Source organism: Aspergillus uvarum (genome assembly GCF_003184745.1).
Source record: "Aspergillus uvarum CBS 121591 unplaced genomic scaffold BO82scaffold_18, whole genome shotgun sequence".
Taxonomy (NCBI): domain Eukaryota; kingdom Fungi; phylum Ascomycota; class Eurotiomycetes; order Eurotiales; family Aspergillaceae; genus Aspergillus; species Aspergillus uvarum.
The window spans coordinates 123,308-143,020 of NW_020291315.1; the positions used below are offsets into that span (position 1 = coordinate 123,308).

The following is a 19,713-nucleotide window of genomic DNA, read 5'->3' on the forward strand; positions in this document are numbered from 1 at the left end:
TTAGCGCTAACGCTCGTCGACTGGTGGTCCAGCAACTAGGGTGGTGTAAGAATTTGGCATACTGTTCTTGATCTTCGGGTTGACCAATTGGCCACTCTCGTCCTTCAGCATCACGCGCACGCGACCAGGGTTGGCCCAGTCCTTGGGATGCAACTTCTCCGGCTCGAAGCCCACGGTCAGCCCCATCATCTGCACTGCATCGACGATGTCTCGAGCCAATGGGTTCTCGACGGCCAGTTCAGCGCCGACCTTGCGGCCCTCGGCGCGGGACCGGGATTTGTCGAAGTATATGGGGTACAAGCATTGGTAGTGTTTGGGAATCTCGCGCGTGGGCTCCGGGGGAGGCCTTGTGGGCATAGAGGACGTGGTGGGGACGACAGCAGGAGAAATGATGGAGTCGTTGGCGAAGCTGGCGGAGGGCGCAACTTCCTCGGGGTCGGAGTCGTACACCTCCTCGACTCGGGCTGCTCGCGACATGTTGAAAGGTTTTGTGTGTTGCTCCGGCGAAGTTAGATGTGGGTTGGATATCGGGTCGTATAGGGGAGGACGACGGAGGACTTGGAGATGTGGGAGGGGGCTGTGTTTGAGGTGGAGAAGAGGTCCGTTTGGCTGGCTGGCCTTTCTGTGCGGAAGGGGAGTTTTAGTGGCTGGCCGGCCAACTGGTGCGGAGCGGGACACTTGCTCTTCCACCGCCCGCCACGGCTAAGTTAGAGCACAGCTCGTGGGAGCTGCAGGTTGGCGCATATACTGTCCATTCTAATAAGAATTGACAAACCGGTATGCTCTCAGGCTGCTCTTACGTGCTTCTAGTATATATACGAAAGCGCTTAAAGACCCTCAATAGAGTAATAATTTTCGCCATTATGGTTTCTTACCGAATCACACATCATCCGTAACATCAACAAGGTAGATCGGAGCACCTTGATGCTGCTAAGTTCCCTAAAATCCTAAATCATCAAGACGAGTATCTGTAGCATAGAGCTATAGTTGGAATCAGAACTCAAATGGACATCCGCTGTTGCCGGTACATCGCTAGGAATTCTTCGCTACCCTAGTTGGATGCTATATACTGTACGAGAGGAGATGGTCCATTGCCGATCATTGATCGCTTCTTATGACCCTATCTCTAGAGTAACCTCTCTAGCTCTCATATACTTATCTACCACTTATCTCCAATCACTCAAGTCTGGAAGTTTTATGAATCATCAAGTTATCACTGAGTCACTGTAAGTCAACCCCGGAGATCGGCCCCGTCGGCGGGGGCAGCCAACCACATCCTCGGCTTCTCAGATGGGATCGGCTTGCCGATTTCACCCCCGCTCTCCCCACACCTGAGGTACAGCCAGAACAGAGGTGAATGTTCTGAACTCCCACACATAAATACGAGCAATGTCCCTGCCATCAAACATGAACACACAGTTACTCTGGCTCATACACTTATCACAGCGATTGATACACGGATATCTCGATCCCAAATTTGCTCAACCATGACGAAACCAGGTACTGTAACAGCATGAGCGCACTATACATCCTGAACTTATACTTGCACCACTATACCTAGCTACAAGCAACCTTGGAATACTAACGCCAAGCCAGAGCCATCTACTCAGAGCGCCGTTCTCCACCGAGACACTCAGCACATACCCAAGAAGGCCATCGGTGGAAAAGGCTGCTACATCTACCTCGAAGATGGGACCAAGTTCCTCGACTCGACCGGCGGTGCGGCCGTCGCGTGTCTCGGCCACGGCCACGAGGAAATCCAGCAGGCCATCGTTGACCAAATGAGCCAGCTCTCCTACTGCCACTCCGCCTTCTTCAGCACGGAAGCATCCGAGGAGCTCGGTCGGTTCCTGACTGAATCGACCGGAGGTCAACTATCGAAAGCATTCATCGTGAGCTCTGGTATGAGCCTTCCCCTCGTTTTCCCCTTCTTCCCCAGTCCCTCACCCACATGTACGTACACCACTCGCACAGTACTAAGCATCAGCACCACCCAGGCTCCGAAGCAGTCGAAGCAGCCCTCAAGCTCGCGCGCCAATACTTCCTCGAGCTCCCCACCCCGCAACCCCAACGCACACGCTTCATCGCCCGCAAACCCTCCTACCACGGCGTGACCCTAGGTGCGCTCTCCGTCGGCGGCCACACCACCCGGCGCCAGCCCTTCGAGCCTCTCCTATCAACCAACACCTCCCACGTCTCCCCCTGCTACCCGTACCGCGGCAAGAACGCCAACGAGTCCGACGCCGACTACGTCGCCCGGCTCGCCGCCGAACTCGACGCCGAATTCCAGCGCGTCGGACCCGAGAACGTCTGCGCATTCGTCATGGAGACAGTCGTCGGAGCTGTACGTGTTACATCTATCCTTCCCTTCCAAAGCCATAACCCCACCCCCTCACAAACACCTCTAACCCCGACCTCCCCAAAAAATAGAGCCTAGCCGCCCTCCCCCCACTCCCCGACTACCTCCCCGCCATCCAACGCATTGTCCACAAACACGGCGCCCTCCTCATTCTCGACGAAGTCATGAGCGGCATGGGTCGCTGCGGCACGCTGCACGCCTGGGAGCCCGAAGGCGTGATCCCGGACCTCCAGGCCATCGGCAAGGGACTGGGCGGCGGCTACGCGCCGGTGTCGGGGCTGCTCATCCACGAGAAGATTGTAAAAGTGCTCGACGCCGGCACGGGGGTGTTTCGGCACGGTCAGACCTACCAGGGCCATCCGGTGGGGTGTGCGGCCGCGCTAGCGGTGCAGAAGGTCATCCAGCGGGATAACCTCCTCGAGAATGTGCGGCGGATGGGGACGTACCTTGGGAAGAAGCTGACGGAGCGCTTGGGGACGCATCCGCATGTTGGGGAGGTGAGGGGGAGGGGGTTGTTTTGGGGGGTGAGTTTTCCTTTTGCCCTTCTTGTTGTGTTTGCGGTATACATTGGACCAATGGGACGATGGCTGACGCGGATTCATGCACGGTGGTGTAGATTGAGTTTGTCAGGGATAAAGCGACAAAGGAGCCGTTTAGTCCGGAGGTGAAGGTGGCCGGATTGGTGCAGGAGATGGGGATGGATCCCCGGTTTGGTATCTCGTTGTATGCCGGCAACGGGACGGTGGATGGGTTACTAGGAGATCATGTGTTGTTGGCGCCGCCGTATAATGTCACCCAGGAGGAGGTGGATTTAATTGTTCAGAAGACGGGCGAGGTGGTTGAGGCGGTTTTTGAGAGGTTGAAGGTTGGAATGATGGACAGGTAGAAATGAGAGCGTGTTGATAACGGGAAGTACATGGGGAGAAGAGGTTAGCCCTGGATAGTTTAACAAGTGGCCGCTTTTCAATATTGTATGCAATTCGAATTAGCTAGGCTACAAGATCATGCACAAGCAAGAGTTACTCCCAATGGAAACAGTTTCTGAATCTTCATTCTCGCTCAGACATATACGCCCAGGCACAGCTTCGGCCCAGACCTAATCAAGAATTACAAGTACAGGACACGAAACTACAAGTATCTATACCTTGGCCTCGATGGCCGCAGCCTTGGAAATCGAACTATCCTCCTTGGTATCTCCGTTGGCGATGGTGGCAGGGGCCGGGCCCTCCTGCCACATGCTCGCCACCGTTTCGACGGCCCGTTCAATGACCACCCGAATCCGGTCCCTCAGCACTGCGTTCGCACACTCCACCTCAAGAGTCTCCAGCCAGACCCGCGCAACGTGCTTGTCGACCTTGATCTCGAGTCCAGGGAAGGGGATACCCAACGCCTCGAGACGAGCCGTCTCGGCCGCTTCCAGCTCCTCCATCGTTTCGTCATCGTCCTCTTCTTCCTCGTCCTCTTGCTTGATGGGTGTTTGGTCGCCACTCTCGCTTTTTGTCTCGGGCTTGGCTGCGCCGTTTGTGAGCCGGTTAGGAGGGAGCCGTGGACGCTCGATGGCCACGATTTCAGACCCAAATTGCGCTTCAAGCATCATGAGCAGGCGTTGGAATCGCTCTTCCGGTCCTAGATTAGAGTGGGGATTGGGCAACTCGTCAACATCATCGTAGCGGTGATGATGATGGTGGTGGTTTTGCTTCGCGGATTCTGCAAGACGGTTTAGCCATATACAATGCAATCATGCCCGAATACCAACGTACGTTTCACAGATGCAGGGCTGCTTTCCACCGTGAGAAGAACAGCCATAACAGCATCCGCGACTCCATCGTTCATAATGTTACCCTCCCACTCGAGCTCAAGCTCACGGGTGCGAGGGTGGTAGCGAAGTAGCACACAGCCCATGACAAGGTACGTTTGCGTGTCCCCAATGGGGATTTCCTCATCGGCAGCCTCTTCTTTGACCTCGCTCACTTCCATATCTGAAGTGCCGTCTCCGCTTTCCTTCTTGATCTCCTTTTGTGGCGCGCCCACCTCTTCAATGGCGCCGAAAGTCCCCTCGAGTGCCCACTTGATCAGGTCTATGCTTGCAGAGCTCAGCGTGAGATGCTGCTTGCATACGATGGTGGTTGTAGTCAGACCGGCGTACTCCCTGAGATCGTCAGGAGCCATCAAAGACAAGTCGAAGCCGTTCTCTACGAGAACTCCAGTCATCAAGTGACCGTCGTCCTCCTCGGTCGGAGGTGCCACCTGGGCCAATTTACCAACAACCTTTGCGATTTTGTCCTTCTTGAAAGGAATGCGAACCTCATCGCAGTTGGCCGGGGTGTAGACCTTCACTTTGACGGCCTTCTCAGCGTTCAGGCTGAGCAATTTGGACTTGAGACGCATCATCTGATGTTTCTCGCCGTGGACCAGGATCTAAACAGGTCAGTCAGTGTGGTGTCACAATCGTGCTCGACATATACATACCACAACAGGTGCGGAGATTTCCTCAATGAAGTTCCGGTTCTGAACACCGTCCACATGGGCTGCAAAACTGATCTCATCCACAGTACACCGTCGGGGAATCATGACCTTCTGCTCCTCGTCGCCGTTTCGTCTCACCATCCCTGAAGCTGCTCTAGACATCACCGCAGGAATCTGTTCTGGCTCATTCAAGATTTGTTTGGCCATCGTGCCTTCCACGCTGTAACCGGTCATGACAATGCCGTTGCGTTCGTTGGGGGCCCATCGCTCCAGCAGTTCTCGACTGGTTCCCGTCTGGAGCATACCCGGCGAAGCCAGCATGACACAGCCTCCTACATCATCAAAGCGCTCCAAGCTGCGCAGACTGCGGACGAACTTGAAATCCCAGGGTCCTACACTCAATGCGTTGTCCCCCCGCGCCTCCGCCTCCGCCATACGCTGACGGTGGAGCCGCTTAATGTTATCGTTCATTGAATGTATATATGTCTGATACACGTTCATACACCTTCGGGCTGTATTTCCGATGTAGTAGATGGGGATCCTCTGCAGCTCGGGGTGTGTGTCCCAGTATTCATCCAAGATGAGTAGTATTTCTTGGGCGCGACCTAGAGCAAATACCGGCATCAAGACCCTGCCACCACGATTCAATACACTGGTGACCGACTTCATCAAGGCGGCCTCACGCTCCAGACGGGGCGGAGTAGACGAGATACCGAATGTGGATTCAGTGATGAGCACGTCGATCTTGATGCCCTTGGGAACCTCCGCCGGGATCAGATGACGGTCTTCCTCGCGGGAATAGTCGCCTGTGAAAAGAATATTCAAGTCGGCAATGGAGACCAGGAACATGGCAGCGCCGAGGACATGACCGGCCGGGTAGGGAGTAAAGCGAATGCCGTTAACGGTATGGGTGGTGTGGAAATCAATGAGCTCAATTTGATCAAATGTGGTGTGGTGATCATGCTCGGTGTACAGAGTAGTGCGTTGGTCCGACGAGGACGACGTGTTGCTCACTCGCACATTATCCTGGATGAGCCATTTGTAAATAGCCTTGGTAGCATGTGTCATGAACACACGACCTTTGAAGTTCGTCTTGCTAAGTACATATGGTAATGCCGATGAATGGTCGACGTGGAAACTAGGAGGAGGAGCATGTATCAGCGGACATTCCGGTGAGGCACTGGCACGATTGTGGCAGATGACATTGCTCGCGACGCATTATACAAGGACACAACATGGAAGATAACATCATTTTTATTGGAGTCTCATGTACATGAGCGGGGATCGAGGCGATAGTAGAAGCCATTGCCAGATATACCCCGGGGCGTATAGGTCTATACACGGTGTAGCACACGGGCGCTAATGAGCTCGTCTTACGACGGACAGTGTGGCAGAAACGGCGAAACACAAAGGAGAGGCTATCCCACATACTGGCTGATGAGTAGAATGTCTACCGTACTCAAGTCGAACTCGTCAAAGAAAGGAAGAGCCGAGAAGCCCTCCTTTCCAGGATGCATACCTGCATCGAACTATTGAGGTTGGCAAGTTAGCACGGCGCCAGAGCAAGACATAGGACTTTGCTTGTCACCCACCATGACAGTCTTTCCCTTGTACTGAATAATGTGACAGGATCTTCCGACTTCATTGCCGCCTCCCAGACAGTGAAACGCCAACTCGTCGGCGGGGTCGACCGGTTCATCATCGATAGCGGCGCTCAACGCCGCTGCCTTGCGTTTAGTGGCCATGATGCGCACCTCAGCCTGCTAGGCGATCAGATAAGGCAGGTTTCAGATTAGTGTAACTATGCGCAATGCGATTATCAATTGTTGCGTTGTTGGCGTTGAGCAATAGTCTAGCTCCAACAGTTGGCTGGCTGGCTTGCCTTTGTTTAAATGGAGTCAGTCAGTCAATCAGTCAGCGCTGGAACCACAGGCCATGGCAGGCGCTGAAAGAGGCGCTTGAAACAGATCAGCACTGGTCGGGTAAGGCTTTAAAGAAGGTGACTTGTGATTGTGGTCTTCACGAAGTTCCAATGTCTCAACGTTCCAGATTAACCCTGGCCCATTTCCCGATAAGAAAGGGTGTTATGGCGCGACAGAAGGATAGTTCAAGCTGGAAGGGAAAAAGACGCGGTCGGCGGCTTGGAACGGCCTGGCCGTGGTGACTAAGGAGTGACTAATGAGTTAAGCGCGGGCTGCCGCGGTCTTTAACGCCACGTGACGGGCCTTCCCGCCGCATCGGGTTGGGAGCAAACCTCGTCCGCAGAAGCTCCCCTTCCCGATTTCGAAAAGCATCATCGTTGGCTTTCCCCGTCGCTTCATTCACTGCGCATACTCTCGACACCTACCACGACCTTCCTGCTCTGATTCATTGTATGCTTTGAATGTCACTTTCGATGTCGTGAAATGGTTACAGTTGGTGGCGGCGGCGGTTATCAGCACTCCGCTCGGATTCTCGACACATACGCGACGCATCTCAAATAGACGTGACTGAGTTCGATCTGAGTCGGAAAGTAATTCCATCGACTGTCGCAGATTAATTCACCATGGCGCAACCACCACCACCCCAGGGGCAACACTATGCCCCGTCATTCTCGCCCCCAGGAACCTCACCGTCTCCAGGTGCTCCGTCGCCGATACCGAATGGTGGTATTCCTCCTCCGAAGCGACAGCGCCTTTCCCCTCTCCCACAATCGCAGTCACCGTACGCCTCTCCCAGCTTCGGTACTCTGCAACTACCACCGAATCAGTCCGCTCCATACAATGCCAATAACTTAAACGGTGTAGCGCCTCCATCAAGTCCCGCTCCTCCTCCTCCTCCTCCCCCTCCTCCTCCTCCTCCCTCTGGCACGATGGGACCTCCGTCAAGACCGGTTGAGAAAGCTACGGACGCTGCTGAGTTGACTGACGTGCTGGCGTCATCCGGAATTGATGTGCGTGAGGAAGAGGCCTTCCTGACCAGCAGCTACTCCGGACCAGGCGTTCAAGCGCAACAAGCTCCTCGACCTCAACAACCTCCCCCCCCGCAACAACTTCACCATCAGCCACCACCCCCACCCGCCGCAGTTAATACCTCATTTACCTCTCAACCATCGACCACTGGCACCGCTCCTTCCACTCCGAGTTTCGGTGATAACTCACATTACAAACCACCTACGACCCAAGACTCGTTTTACACAGAGCCAGCCTCACAGCCACCCGCTCCTTTCAAAGACCCTAACGAGCCAACACGAGAGGATAGTGAAGCGGCACGACGTGCGCAGTATCACCTACAGCACTCATTCCTTCTGACCAAGGTCTTGGAGCAGAAGTTGCAGAAACGAGGGTTTGAGCTGGGCGTTCGCATCCCCGCGGAGGGTTTATATCACCCCGTCCCCGGTCGCCAGCAGCCGATCGAAGTGACGGGACCGGATGGTTCGTCTATCATCCGTTCCGGACAGACGATTCTAAATCAAACCGGCGCCCCCTTGCTTGATATTCTGAGCCTCATGTCGATTGCCTGTGAGGAACGTCTACGCTCAGTTGTGGATTATTCTTCTACACTGGCAAGAAGTCGCCGCGCACATTCCCACGGCGTGGTTCCTGCTGACTGGAAAGATGTGGCCTCTGCGGCTAGTGTGACGAATGGGAGTGCGAAGAACCCCAGCACGCCAGCCAAACGTATGTTTGAATACCCATCGCTACTGACTCAAAGTCACTAACAGTATTAGGTCCCAACCCAGCCGCGGATCAACAAGGCACAAGATTTCTACTTGAAAAATACCGCATCATCGCGGAGAAGGACAATTCTAGTGAAGACGCTCGGGCGACGAAGCGGGCGAAACGCAGCGCGAGTGCTATCCTTGGCGACGGTGTAGCCAGTCGAGCAGAGAGTGTGGATATCCCTGGCTCTGGAGCCTCAACGCCTATTGGAGAGAAGGCACCCAGTATCGACAAGAAGGGCCTCACCAAGAAAGAAGCCAAGAAGCTGATGGACGCGAAAGCCAGCGAAGCTCAGCAACACCAGCAATCTGTGGAGACGGCACGGATGGCAACCAACAGCATGCTTTCTGGGCGCATGTTCGGAGCGAAGAAGTCATATTCCTGGTTGAATCGTGGATCGGCGGCAGGCAGTGGGTTTTCCACGCCATCCCGTGTTAACACGGCCACGCCTACCGCCGGCAACGAAAAGTCCAGCCGCTCGGGTGAACCAGCGCCGGCCCCTGCGAAACGACTGGGGAGCTGGCGGGAGGACAAGGCGAAGGGCGCTGGGATCCAGGTTCGGGACATTGTGTTCATGCTTGAGCTCGATGGGCGTGGCCCTCGCCATGTGCAGAAAGCTTACTCGAAGGACGTGAAGGAGGATCGAGCAGACTGAGGGGAGTTCTTTGTCACTGCGCAGGATCGTGGTTTATCTGGCAAAGTAGCTGAACTCAGTGGTGTTGCCAATGAGGTTTCCTTCCCTTCGATGCATGCAGCGTCTTGAGCTTTTCCTTCTCTTTCTCCGTCTCTCGTTCTTGCATTTCATGTTCTCGTGACAACTCTTATTACCCATTTCTTCTAATCTGATTGGGACGACGCTGATCTGCTGTGTTAAAATATGACCTACTAGCTTCTGGGGAATGAGCCAAGGAATGAGGGGACGGGGGATGCTGATGTTGCTCACGAAACCCCGAATGACAGAAAAGATGAAAGCGCACATTCTGTGTGTCATGATTTTATTGCATAGCCTTCGTAGTCCTATACTTCAACTTTCGTGTGATCATGGATCATAGCACGGAACTTCGAGGTCGTGAGTATCATGAGTATCATGAGTGGAGTACCTGAGGCACCGAGGCGCAAAGCCCGGGGAGTTTCCTGAGCAGGTTAGGGCTGGCTCCGAGGCCCCTGCACCCCATGCGACGCCGAGATTCCCGTGGGGCAAACCCAACAATAGCCACCGGAACGCCTCACCATTCTTAGGGTGGTAAATTATTCGTTTGTAGCTCAGCGCTCTTGTCTCGGTATACTAGATACCTACTTTTACATGAGTGCCTCGGCCATTCCTTCCAATCATCGAAACCTGCCTGCTGTAGTAGGTGACCTGGCATCCTAACCAGAAGTACAGTATACGTATACTAAAGAGAAGTTCAGCCTACATTCAAGCTCCCTGGCAACGCAGCCCAGCCCACCCACTCCAAACCACTCTTACTGCGCTGCATCGAGTACATAACGAGATTTTAACTGAAGTGAAGCGCCCCAAGCAGCGCTCCACATTCTTACACCCACGTCTACGTAGCAGTCCCAATTCTAGCAAAGGGCCAGCGCAAAAGAAACAGTCGGGTCGACTAACACGCAAACCCTCACCGTTGCTTTCTCCGCCGCCTCCAGGAAGAACTTCGGATGATGATGTCAGAGGACGCAGGGACGTTGTGTAGTTCAGCGTGTGGCATAAATAATGAATCACACTTTTACCTCTGAGTAAGAATTTTAGTTTACAGGCAACGGGCAAAAATGGAATCAGGGAGGGGGAAATTGGCTCCGATGTGGCTCCGCGTTTCCCGATGGCCCCCAATTGCGCTGCTGCAGCGCACCTGGCAGCGGAGATTAACACCGAGATGGGGATGGATGGATGATCTTGCCTCGGAGGCTCAGTTGTGCACACCCGACTTATCTAGGCTGACTCGGAAGGGGTTGCGTTGCCCCGTTGCGGTGGGAACGAGGGCTCGGGGTTTTGGAGGGGCTGGATTTGTGATGGGAATCGAGGTTCGACTCGGTGGTAAGTTGGTTAGGAGATGGTAGTTAGTGTGATTGAAGATCGTGATGTGAGATCAAAGACACAAATGCAGCAGTGCAGTTTGCATGGAGCACACCCAGAGTACAGTTCTACACAGTAACTAATGTGCAGTGGTGAATGTGCAGGGACAGGCAAAGTAAGGACTACTTCGGACAGCCAAACGTGCCGAGAGTGCAGATGCTGACTGGTCTGGCTTGCTTGCCGACGTCTTGCCACTGCATAGAAAGATGGTTATAGGGAGACAGAACACACAGACAGCCCGGGGACCATTATCCATGCGCCAAAACAAACATATTTCTTTCTTAAAAATATATGTATATATATATATATATATATATTTAGAAAAAGAAATAATGGGTGATTTCCACAATGATCGCAGTATATACTATGTACTCAGTATTCGTGCATGTAGCCTTCGAATCACCTTGACTGCTTCTTCCATTTATCTACAGTACACTCATCATTCACGGTAGCAATAACCCTTCTTTCTTTATGTCCCTATTGTATGCAACCGTCCAGTGGATCGGGTTAGAATAAGCCTAGACTTCGCCTCGTTAACTTACTTTTCTCCTCACTCACTAAACCGTTTAGTGGGCTTTTGCTCTTTTCGCCTCTGGGGCTGATTGGGGAGGAACCCAGCGGATCGACGGGCTGCTGAACCCAGTCTCCGATCAGAAGATGACGACCGAAGGTTACTATTAATTATTTGATCGGCTCTGCTCATTGTCATTCAGTCATTCTTTCGGGGGGATAAAAGGGGAGGGATCTGAGAAATTATAAGACAGGCAGTTTCGCAAGGGGGAGGAAAGACCACACGAGATAAAAGTAGTTTCGAACCCTACGCAACGGACGGACTGGAAAGACTGGAAACTGAGGGAGAGGGAGAGGAGAGGGTGTGCGTGTCATAACCGACCGTTCGTTCCATTCGTCTGGTGCTCGTGCGGCAACACAGTAAATGATGATGATGATGTTGCTAGGGATTATGATGGACGTTACTTTTTGTCAACAATCCTCCAACCGTCCATTATCGCCTTGGTCTTTGAAGCGTAGGTATGGTAGCGACTTCTGTAGTCAGTAGCACTGTGATCAATTGGAATGGGGATAAGTTGACTTGGTTTCTTCAATTACAAGGAGCTTGACCTCGATCGTTCTCGAGTCCAGAGCATAGTCGTACATACTCGATGTCCATCCATACAATCGTTCATCGCCTCCCCCATAATGAATTCAATCAATCAATAATTCCCACAACGCCCCCCGCCATTTACCCTCATGAGCGCTGTTTTGCTTACACCTCCTCCTCCTCCTCCTCTTCTCTTCATCCCACAACTGCCATGTAATTAATTCAGTCATTGTGATTCGGATAATTGCGAGGGTCAGTCATACGCGGTTCTTGTGATCTTCCCCAACCGACCGCCTCGCCATCCATCCATTCATCCATTCATCCAGTCTGCGATCCCCACGCTGCCTCCTCCTCCTCCTCCTCCTCCTCCTCCTCCTCCTCCTCCTCCTTCGTTCTCTCAACCTCACGTTTCCCTTCCTCCTCTTTTACACCACACGTTCTGTTTTGATACCCCCTCCCCCTTTCCTCAATCTCACTCTCACTGGTGATATACGACTTGGGAAACCCGACGCGACTGGCCAATTTCCCAGGGTACGATACTCGAGTCTCCCCCTACTGCGCTCGACGAAACGACCGACGAACCTACTACCAAGCACCGCCGTGACGCTGCGGACGGCCGACTACGATCCGACCACTCCCTGAACCGCCTCCTCCTCCCCTCTCCCTCTCCCTTCCACAGAATCCCCATCGACTTCGTTAACTCTTCCCGTCTACATTCTCATTCTCTCGACGACCATCCGCCGCTCAGTTCGACCGGCTGGGTCTCGCGTCCCCTCTTCTGCATCATGTCTACCCCTTCAACGGCTACCGCGACACACCCTTCGCACCATCAGCAACACTACGCATACCCCCATCATCAACCTTACCAGCCAACCCCATCCTACCCGACCACGTCCGCTGCAGGCACCGCTCGCCTCGTCACCTCCGCCTATCCCTATACTGTCAACCCCCCGACTACCTCTCTCCCTTTTGTCCAATCTCCTAAGACACTACCACCGGCTCCCACGCCCTCTATCCCCTCCACAACAACCACCGTTATGCCGCCTGCGCAGAGCCCGATGAACGCTCTATCAGCCGCTCAAAATGGTCGGAGGAGGAAACCCAACTGGGGCGAATTCTATAAGAACGGCATACCCAAGGAAGTCATCGTGATCGACGACACGCCGCCTCCAGAGCAGTCCCAGGCCGCTTCGCGCAATCCGGCGACGGCTTCTATCAACGCACCCAATGGGACGGCGCCCCAACCGGCCACCAAGAAGCGGCGCACCGGCCCCGACACGACTTACGATCTTGCAACCTACGATCGACCCTCGTTCTCGATCAACCCCCAACAGTACGGCGAAGAGTCCTCAGCTGAGTCTCTCTCCACCGATCGAACAACATCTCTACATACTACCGCGCCCACCTCCCTGTCTCAGGGTAGCACGGGGGCTAGCAACGGGTTATATTACGAAGACGCCAACACAGGTCAAAAACGCAAGCGAGTGACCACCCGGAAGTCTGCTCGTGATGAGCAGAAAAAGAAGGAGTTGGAGGCCGCTGGTGATGCGTTCCTGAGTTACGTCCCGCCTCCGAAGCCCATCATCAAGGCGAAGGATGTGCCGGTTCCGGTGATTCGCGATGTGAGTATTGCGACTGAAAACCGCACACGAAATAGTAGCGCTAATGGTATCTGCAGTATGGAAACAGAGGCGAGAAGTATGATGACGACGACGGTCACTACATTGTCACGCCAAATGTTCCCTTGACCGATCGATGTAAGTCATTGATGTCTACGGAAGGAAGCAAGCCCGAACTAACGTCCACAGACTCGATTGTCAAACTACTGGGACAAGGTACATTCGGGAAGGTGGTCGAGGCGTACGACAAGACCCGCAAGACCCGCTGTGCGGTTAAGATCATCCGCTCCATTCAGAAATATCGCGATGCCTCGCGGATCGAGCTGCGAGTCTTGTCCACCTTGGCCTCGAATGATAAAGCCAATCGAAACAAGTGCATTCACCTACGGGATTGCTTCGATTTCCGCAACCACATCTGCATTGTGACAGATCTGCTGGGACAGAGTGTCTTTGACTTCCTCAAGGGAAATGCCTTCGTGCCGTTTCCCAGCAGTCAGATTCAAAATTTTGCCCGGCAACTGTTCACCAGTGTTGCTTGTGAGTTTCCTTAGCTGTTGATTCTCGGCAGATGCTGACTGTGCAGTTCTCCATGACCTCAACCTCATCCATACCGATCTCAAACCTGAGAACATCCTGCTTGTTAGCAGTGCATACCAGACCTTCACATACAATCGTACCATCCCCTCATCCTCCTGCGCGATTTCACGGAGCGCTCGGCAGAGACGTGTCCTGCTAGATAGCGAGATCCGGTTGATTGACTTCGGATCGGCCACCTTCGATGATGAGTACCACTCGTCGGTGGTCTCTACTCGGCACTACCGGGCTCCCGAGATCATCTTGAACCTGGGCTGGAGTTTCCCCTGCGATATCTGGAGTATCGGATGTATCCTCGTGGAGTTCTTCACGGGAGATGCTCTGTTCCAAACACATGACAACCTCGAGCATCTGGCCATGATGGAGGCCGTCATCGGGGAGCGAATCGACACGCGGCTTGTCCGGCAAGTGATGCAGGGAGGTCGGAGTGGAAGCCAAAATCAGGCTGCAAAGTATGTTTGTCGTCTTCGTTCTCTTAGATTATACTAATCTGGCAAGGTACTTCTCCCGCCTACGCCTTGAATATCCTAATGACCAGACGACACGGGCTTCACGAAAGTACGTCCGGGCGATGAAGCAGCTCATTGTAAGTCATGGTACATCGCCAGCCTCCGGTAGCCACCACTGACGAGTCACAGGAGTTTATCCCAAGCAATACCAAGTTCCATCGACTGTTCCTAGATTTGTTGCAAAAGATCTTTGTGTATGACCCGAAGAACCGAATCACTGCCAAGGAAGCCTTGAAGCACCCCTGGTTCAAAGAGTCGTTGGTGGATGACGGTACAGAGGCTCTCCGCATCGGGGAACAATTACAACGTACCGGCCAACGTCGCCAGTGAGGAGTTTGGCTTCCTGTGCAAAGGAACATTGCATGACGAACTCCATGGCATAGGGGCCGGTCCCTGCGGTCTCCGAGCTCCTATGTCGGGTATAGCTGCCTTTACGATAGATGGACTGTTACTTTATTTTGGATAATACTTACCAGGGCTGTACGGGATGCCCGCTTGACGATGACTGGGTATATGCAATAGGGAGGGGATTCACGGAGTCTGGTGTTTCTGTTTGTGTCACAAAGCTCCAATCTATCGGACGGTGAATTATTCCCTGGTCGGTTGCAGGCCTCGATGGAGGAAAAAATTCTTTGTGGCCGCAACGAAAGGATCTGATGTGGTTGATTCTGTCTCTATCGGCTTGTTTTTAGCCATCTTATCTCTTATCTATTACTGATATATTCGATACGCCTGCATTGTGTTCTGGGCGTGGGTTGAGTTCTCCTTGGCGGCTTGTTTATGGTAGTATCTATGATACGTGCGATACTGGTTCCTGCCTACGCTTACCTATGCATTACTGTCATTACTACATACCATACTACGATGTATATACCCCGAGTTGTCACTGATACAACTGACTGAGATGCATGATGCTTACGCAATGGTTTAGAACCAAATCCGAGGACGCAGGCGATAGAACGCTGACTGCTAGACTACAACAAATAGACAGCTAGCTGTCTTGCTGCTACGAATCCACAAAACCATGCATGACCAGCAACTTTTTCCAGACTCACGATCTATACATCCACTTGTCTATCCCAGTCTACCATCGAAACACGATCCCAAACCCTGAGCATTCTAGAAACAAAAACCTAGCAGAGGTGAAAGATACCCCCAAGAACTCCAGGGTATATAGATATCACTTATACTTCACAAAAACAACACACCGCGTCCCATCCCCCTCGACAAACTCCTCAACGGGGCCCGCGAACCCCGTCTTCACCAGCACCCGCTGACTCGCCGCATTGTCGTGATTCGTGATCGCCCACAGTCCCTCCTCGACATGCTTCGTGGCCTCCGCGCCAAACGCCCCCGTCATCTGGGCCTGCAGCTCTCCGAAGAACTTCTGGCTGAGGTGCTGCACCGCCTCGGTCGCGTACCCCCGGCCCCACACATCCGGGTGGAAGATATACCCCAGTTCCCAGCGGTCTTTACTTGGGGAATGCTCAGCAGCCGTACCCGCCGAGGACGACGTTAATCCAGGATCGTCCCGCTGGGTCGGGGCGGGCTCCATCCGCACGCCCATGTTGCCGATGACCGGGCCTGCTGCTGGAATCGCCGTCCCGGTCGCGTCAGGAGGGGAAGTTGATAATAACTCCCGGACAACGTAGCACGTCCGGGGCGGGTGGTGTCCCCCCGAGATGAATTTCGTCAGCCAGGTGCGAGTTTCTTCGAGGTTTTGGTCGGGGAGTTTGCGCAAGCTGGGTTTGGAGTCATATTAGTACCATCACCGTAGGTTTGGGGTTTCGTGCATAAGGACGATATGGGCGTGCTCACCTCCATCTCATAACCTCAGGCTTATTGCGGATCTGATGCATGGCGTCGAGATCGTCGGGCGTCATGGCCTCGAAGAGGAGGCGCGGGCTGGTGAAGGTTGGTGGGGGGTACATCTTTGGTGCTATTCCTGTGTCTGGAGCTGGGTTTTGTTGCGATATAGAGATATTTATTGGAGGGGAAGGTGTCTAGTACATGAATATGAATTGATGTTGAATTTAAGCTGGAACTCAGGGTCCAGTAAATGTATTTATGGTTTGAGGTGGGTTTTATTCTTATTCTTGCGGTTTCTCGTGTTGGCGCACGGGGTGCGTGAGTCATCTTGTCTGGGTTAGTTGATTCTGCTTGATTCTGCCCCATTGTGGCTTGCTTTTTGAGGCAATTGGTGTAAGACATTATCTTAGTGTGTCGGTGATAAGAGGGATGTCTTACTTTGGTGGTTGGAGTTGGGGGTCGCTGCTTGAGCTACTGGACTACATGTTACTGTAGAAGTGAAGATGGGTGTTGTGGCTCCGAGGTATTGCGGGGGCCTGTTGTACAGACAGATTATTCGTCGAATCAGTACTGGGTCTCTGTGCTAGGTATTCAGCAGCTTATCAATGCTACTGAAGATTATAATTGCTGTATAGGAATATCTGGATGTGGGGTGTGGGGTGGGTAAGTCGCAGATTCAACGTTAGTCACCATGTGCACGGTAGCTTGTCACTGGATGGAATGGAGAATGCCACCTTAACTCAATAGCAGCGCCTAAATTACTATTGTCTTGTTGTGTTTATAACTCTATAACTTAGAGAACATGATCTCTTCCCAACATCATTCACAGCCATAATCGTAACCTTCAGCAGGCTTCGGCTTAGTGGTCTCTTCTTTCTCCTCTCCATCTCCCATTGGCCAGAATCAACGTCCGTCTTCTACATCTTCATCATCACCTTCAACCGGGGTCCAAGATATCCTTTGGTATCCTTTACAGCTTTAGCTACACCCAATGCAATCTTGAACGTACGGGTTATCATCTTTACATCGGAACACCGTACGTATTGGTGAGCTTTCGGTAGTCGCCACGGCTGATTATAAGTAGACTTTGACAATGTGTTGGGTGACGCTGCCGATTTGGCCTCCATTCTTGAAAGAAGTACTACACCATGTGTGGCTCAGCGATGGCAAAGGCCCAGAAGTGGCTGTCTAGTCCAGCTCCTAATGAACCTAAATGGACCAAACAACGCTGGTATTGCAACGTCACTGGGGTTCCGACTTGGGCTATATCAGACCAGCCAGCGATGGTATATGACTTGACGCAAAAATGGAGGCCATTTGACTTGTCTCGGCCGCTGGAGAAACAAAGTATGGGGCCAATAACTGGAAGCATACGGCCTATGATCTGGAACGTTTTGAATCCTACCCACTATCCGTTGACACCACGATCTGTTCTAAGACCAGAATACGCGGCGCAGCATCCGCAGCCCGAAGATCTCGATTATCACTTGAGCTATACTCCAAACGCTACCCAGACACTGCAAGGTGCCTGATATGTGTTTCTGTGTACCTCATTGTCTCTTACGCAGCCTGGGCATGTGCTAACCCTCACTCTCTAGTGCCTAGGTTCGCGCCCCGATTGTTACTCGTATGGCTGAGGGCAGCCCACTCAAAGAAGATTGATGGGGGTACTAGCGAGACACACCTGGGCTGAGACAATCAACTCGCTCTACAAGAATCGCGACGAGGTTCCTCAGGCATGAAGGATGCAACTCGAGATGGACTATGGAGTTAGCTTGATATTCACTTGTTTTCTTACTACCCCAAGAGATTGTGGTATCTAGTTTGCATACAAGACTCCTTATGAAGTTTCTCTGTTTCTCGTAAACTGGCGCAAAGAATAAGTCATATAAACCCTAACGAAACTCTAGTCATAAGCGAAGTAATACCTTTCCAGCGCAGAAATCGCAGAATACAATCCTTGCAGAAGGATATCGAGAGACCTGTCTTCAAGACCTCGGCCCATCCACCCCTCCTTCACCGTAAAGAATAAGTCAATACAACCCTTCATACGTATTCATCCTCATCTCAACAAGCCAAGAGAACCCACTAAGCCCCGGCATATGTACAGCAAGGCTAATGTGATCATCTATAAAACTGCACATGCTGACTCTCCCACCCCAACATCCCCAACCCCTCCAACCGCGCCAAAAACTCCCCCCACCAATCCACCGGATGCGTCTCGTGGATCGACTTGTAGCTCTTCTCCCCGGCCCACCCATTCCACCGCAGAAAGTAGACCAGGCACCGCGCGCCGCGATGGCCCCGGAAGTCCACAGCAGCAGCAGCAGCAGGAGGAGGAGGAGGGTGCACCAACCATCCGCGCGTCCAGTCAACCAACTGGTACGGCGGGAGCGGCTCGATCCCCTCGTACGGCTGCCCGGGAAACCCGCCGCGCAGGAGGAACGGTTGATCGCAGTGCGTGATCCCTTTGCTCTGCTGCTCGGATAGGTGGCGAGGGAAGTAGACCATCAAGAGCTCGAAGTGGTCGACGGGGCCCCGGTGGTCGAGGTGGAAGGCGTACTGGCGCGTGGCCGAGAAGTCCACCAGGGAGAAATGCACGGATCGGCCCTGGGTCAATTGCGCGAGGAGATTCATGAGGGTGGTGTAGGCGTCGGAGGCGATGAACTTGGCTCTTGTCGACGCGTGTTTCCATTCTAGAGGTCGCATTAGCATGTCCCCACGGGGAGGGGGGGGGCGGGCCAGATGGTGCGGTGGACGGGGTCTGCGAACCTATCATGAGATATTCGGTGTTCGGGGCTTCGAGGGAGCGGGAACGCCGGAGTCGGAGGTGGTCCGAGCTATATCCCCGTAGCTGGTCAAAAAACTCATCGATGGCATCGGTCTGCTTGGCATGGTCCCAGATGAGAGCCGAGGTGATGGTGATCCAGTCGAGGAGACCGGGGTAGCCGGTTCGGGTGGGTTCACTGAGACGCAGCGGCGGAGACGTGGTTGACTGGCGAGTTGACGACTCCTGGAGAAAGGTGGGAAGATTGCGGCGCGTGGAGCGAGTGACCGGTGGCATTATCAAGGCTGGAGGTGATGGGATGGGATGGACAGGAATAGGGGTCAAGATGCAATGGAACAACAAGGTCGACACTGTTCCGTTATCTTAGTCTACTATAGTCAAAACCAAGACTAATCAGTGCTAGAAGATGCAAGATTCCCTCGGGAAATACTTAGATATTACATGATATAACTAAAATCATAGATTGGTTCTTAAATCTGTATATTCTTCTCAGATTCAGAACTTAGTTCTTGTAATTTAGGGCAAGTATATAGCTACAAAACCTGGTAATCTTTTTTGGAAGGCATAAGTCTTTGATATGTCCAACCTACGCTGGAACTATTATATGAACAGGATAACAAAACCGGAACAGTGGCCATTCATAGCAGTGATCTGCTGTCAGCTTTACTGTGCGCTTCCTCCTGCGAGCGACGAGT

At 53.0% G+C, this 19,713-nt stretch overlaps 6 protein-coding genes across 6 annotated transcripts; 3 read left to right on the forward strand and 3 right to left on the reverse strand.

The window, feature by feature from the left end:
- Positions 1-1,408: 1,408 nt before the first annotated feature.
- Positions 1,409-3,395, forward strand: BO82DRAFT_431134 (aminotransferase, class III). The gene is made up of 5 exons (XM_025640676.1): positions 1,409-1,500; positions 1,597-1,902; positions 1,998-2,344; positions 2,431-2,856; positions 2,976-3,395. Exons 1-5 carry the CDS (start codon positions 1,488-1,490, stop codon positions 3,243-3,245), a joined length of 1,362 nt encoding a protein of 453 aa, XP_025493291.1. The 5' UTR covers positions 1,409-1,487; the 3' UTR covers positions 3,246-3,395.
- Positions 3,396-3,399: 4 nt separating this feature from the next.
- ysh1 (cleavage polyadenylation factor subunit YSH1) lies at positions 3,400-6,899 on the reverse strand. The gene is made up of 5 exons (XM_025634875.1): positions 6,418-6,899; positions 6,257-6,354; positions 4,829-5,963; positions 4,120-4,777; positions 3,400-4,066 (listed from the first exon to the last, which is right to left on the reverse strand). The coding sequence occupies exons 1-5, from the start codon at positions 6,568-6,570 to the stop codon at positions 3,498-3,500; spliced, it is 2,613 nt and encodes an 870-aa protein (XP_025493292.1). The 5' UTR covers positions 6,571-6,899; the 3' UTR covers positions 3,400-3,497.
- A 218-nt stretch (positions 6,900-7,117) lies between these two features.
- On the forward strand, positions 7,118-9,501 carry BO82DRAFT_307202 (uncharacterized protein). The gene is made up of 2 exons (XM_025632273.1): positions 7,118-8,484; positions 8,535-9,501. Exons 1-2 carry the CDS (start codon positions 7,371-7,373, stop codon positions 9,179-9,181), a joined length of 1,761 nt encoding a protein of 586 aa, XP_025493293.1. The 5' UTR covers positions 7,118-7,370; the 3' UTR covers positions 9,182-9,501.
- Positions 9,502-12,200: 2,699 nt separating this feature from the next.
- On the forward strand, positions 12,201-15,176 carry BO82DRAFT_45792 (putative protein kinase (Lkh1)). Its single transcript, XM_025641215.1, has 5 exons — positions 12,201-13,321; positions 13,378-13,855; positions 13,902-14,364; positions 14,411-14,498; positions 14,551-15,176. The coding sequence occupies exons 1-5, from the start codon at positions 12,485-12,487 to the stop codon at positions 14,749-14,751; spliced, it is 2,067 nt and encodes a 688-aa protein (XP_025493294.1). The 5' UTR covers positions 12,201-12,484; the 3' UTR covers positions 14,752-15,176.
- Positions 15,177-15,423: 247 nt separating this feature from the next.
- Positions 15,424-16,470, reverse strand: BO82DRAFT_431138 (GNAT family N-acetyltransferase). Its single transcript, XM_025640677.1, has 2 exons — positions 16,240-16,470; positions 15,424-16,163 (listed from the first exon to the last, which is right to left on the reverse strand). The coding sequence occupies exons 1-2, from the start codon at positions 16,350-16,352 to the stop codon at positions 15,602-15,604; spliced, it is 675 nt and encodes a 224-aa protein (XP_025493295.1). The 5' UTR covers positions 16,353-16,470; the 3' UTR covers positions 15,424-15,601.
- Positions 16,471-18,354: 1,884 nt separating this feature from the next.
- Positions 18,355-19,320, reverse strand: BO82DRAFT_391077 (uncharacterized protein; the record flags this gene model as incomplete). The annotated part of the gene is made up of 2 exons (XM_025638553.1): positions 19,003-19,320; positions 18,355-18,926 (listed from the first exon to the last, which is right to left on the reverse strand). Exons 1-2 carry the CDS (start codon positions 19,292-19,294, stop codon positions 18,355-18,357), a joined length of 864 nt encoding a protein of 287 aa, XP_025493296.1. The 5' UTR covers positions 19,295-19,320.
- Positions 19,321-19,713: the final 393 nt, after the last annotated feature.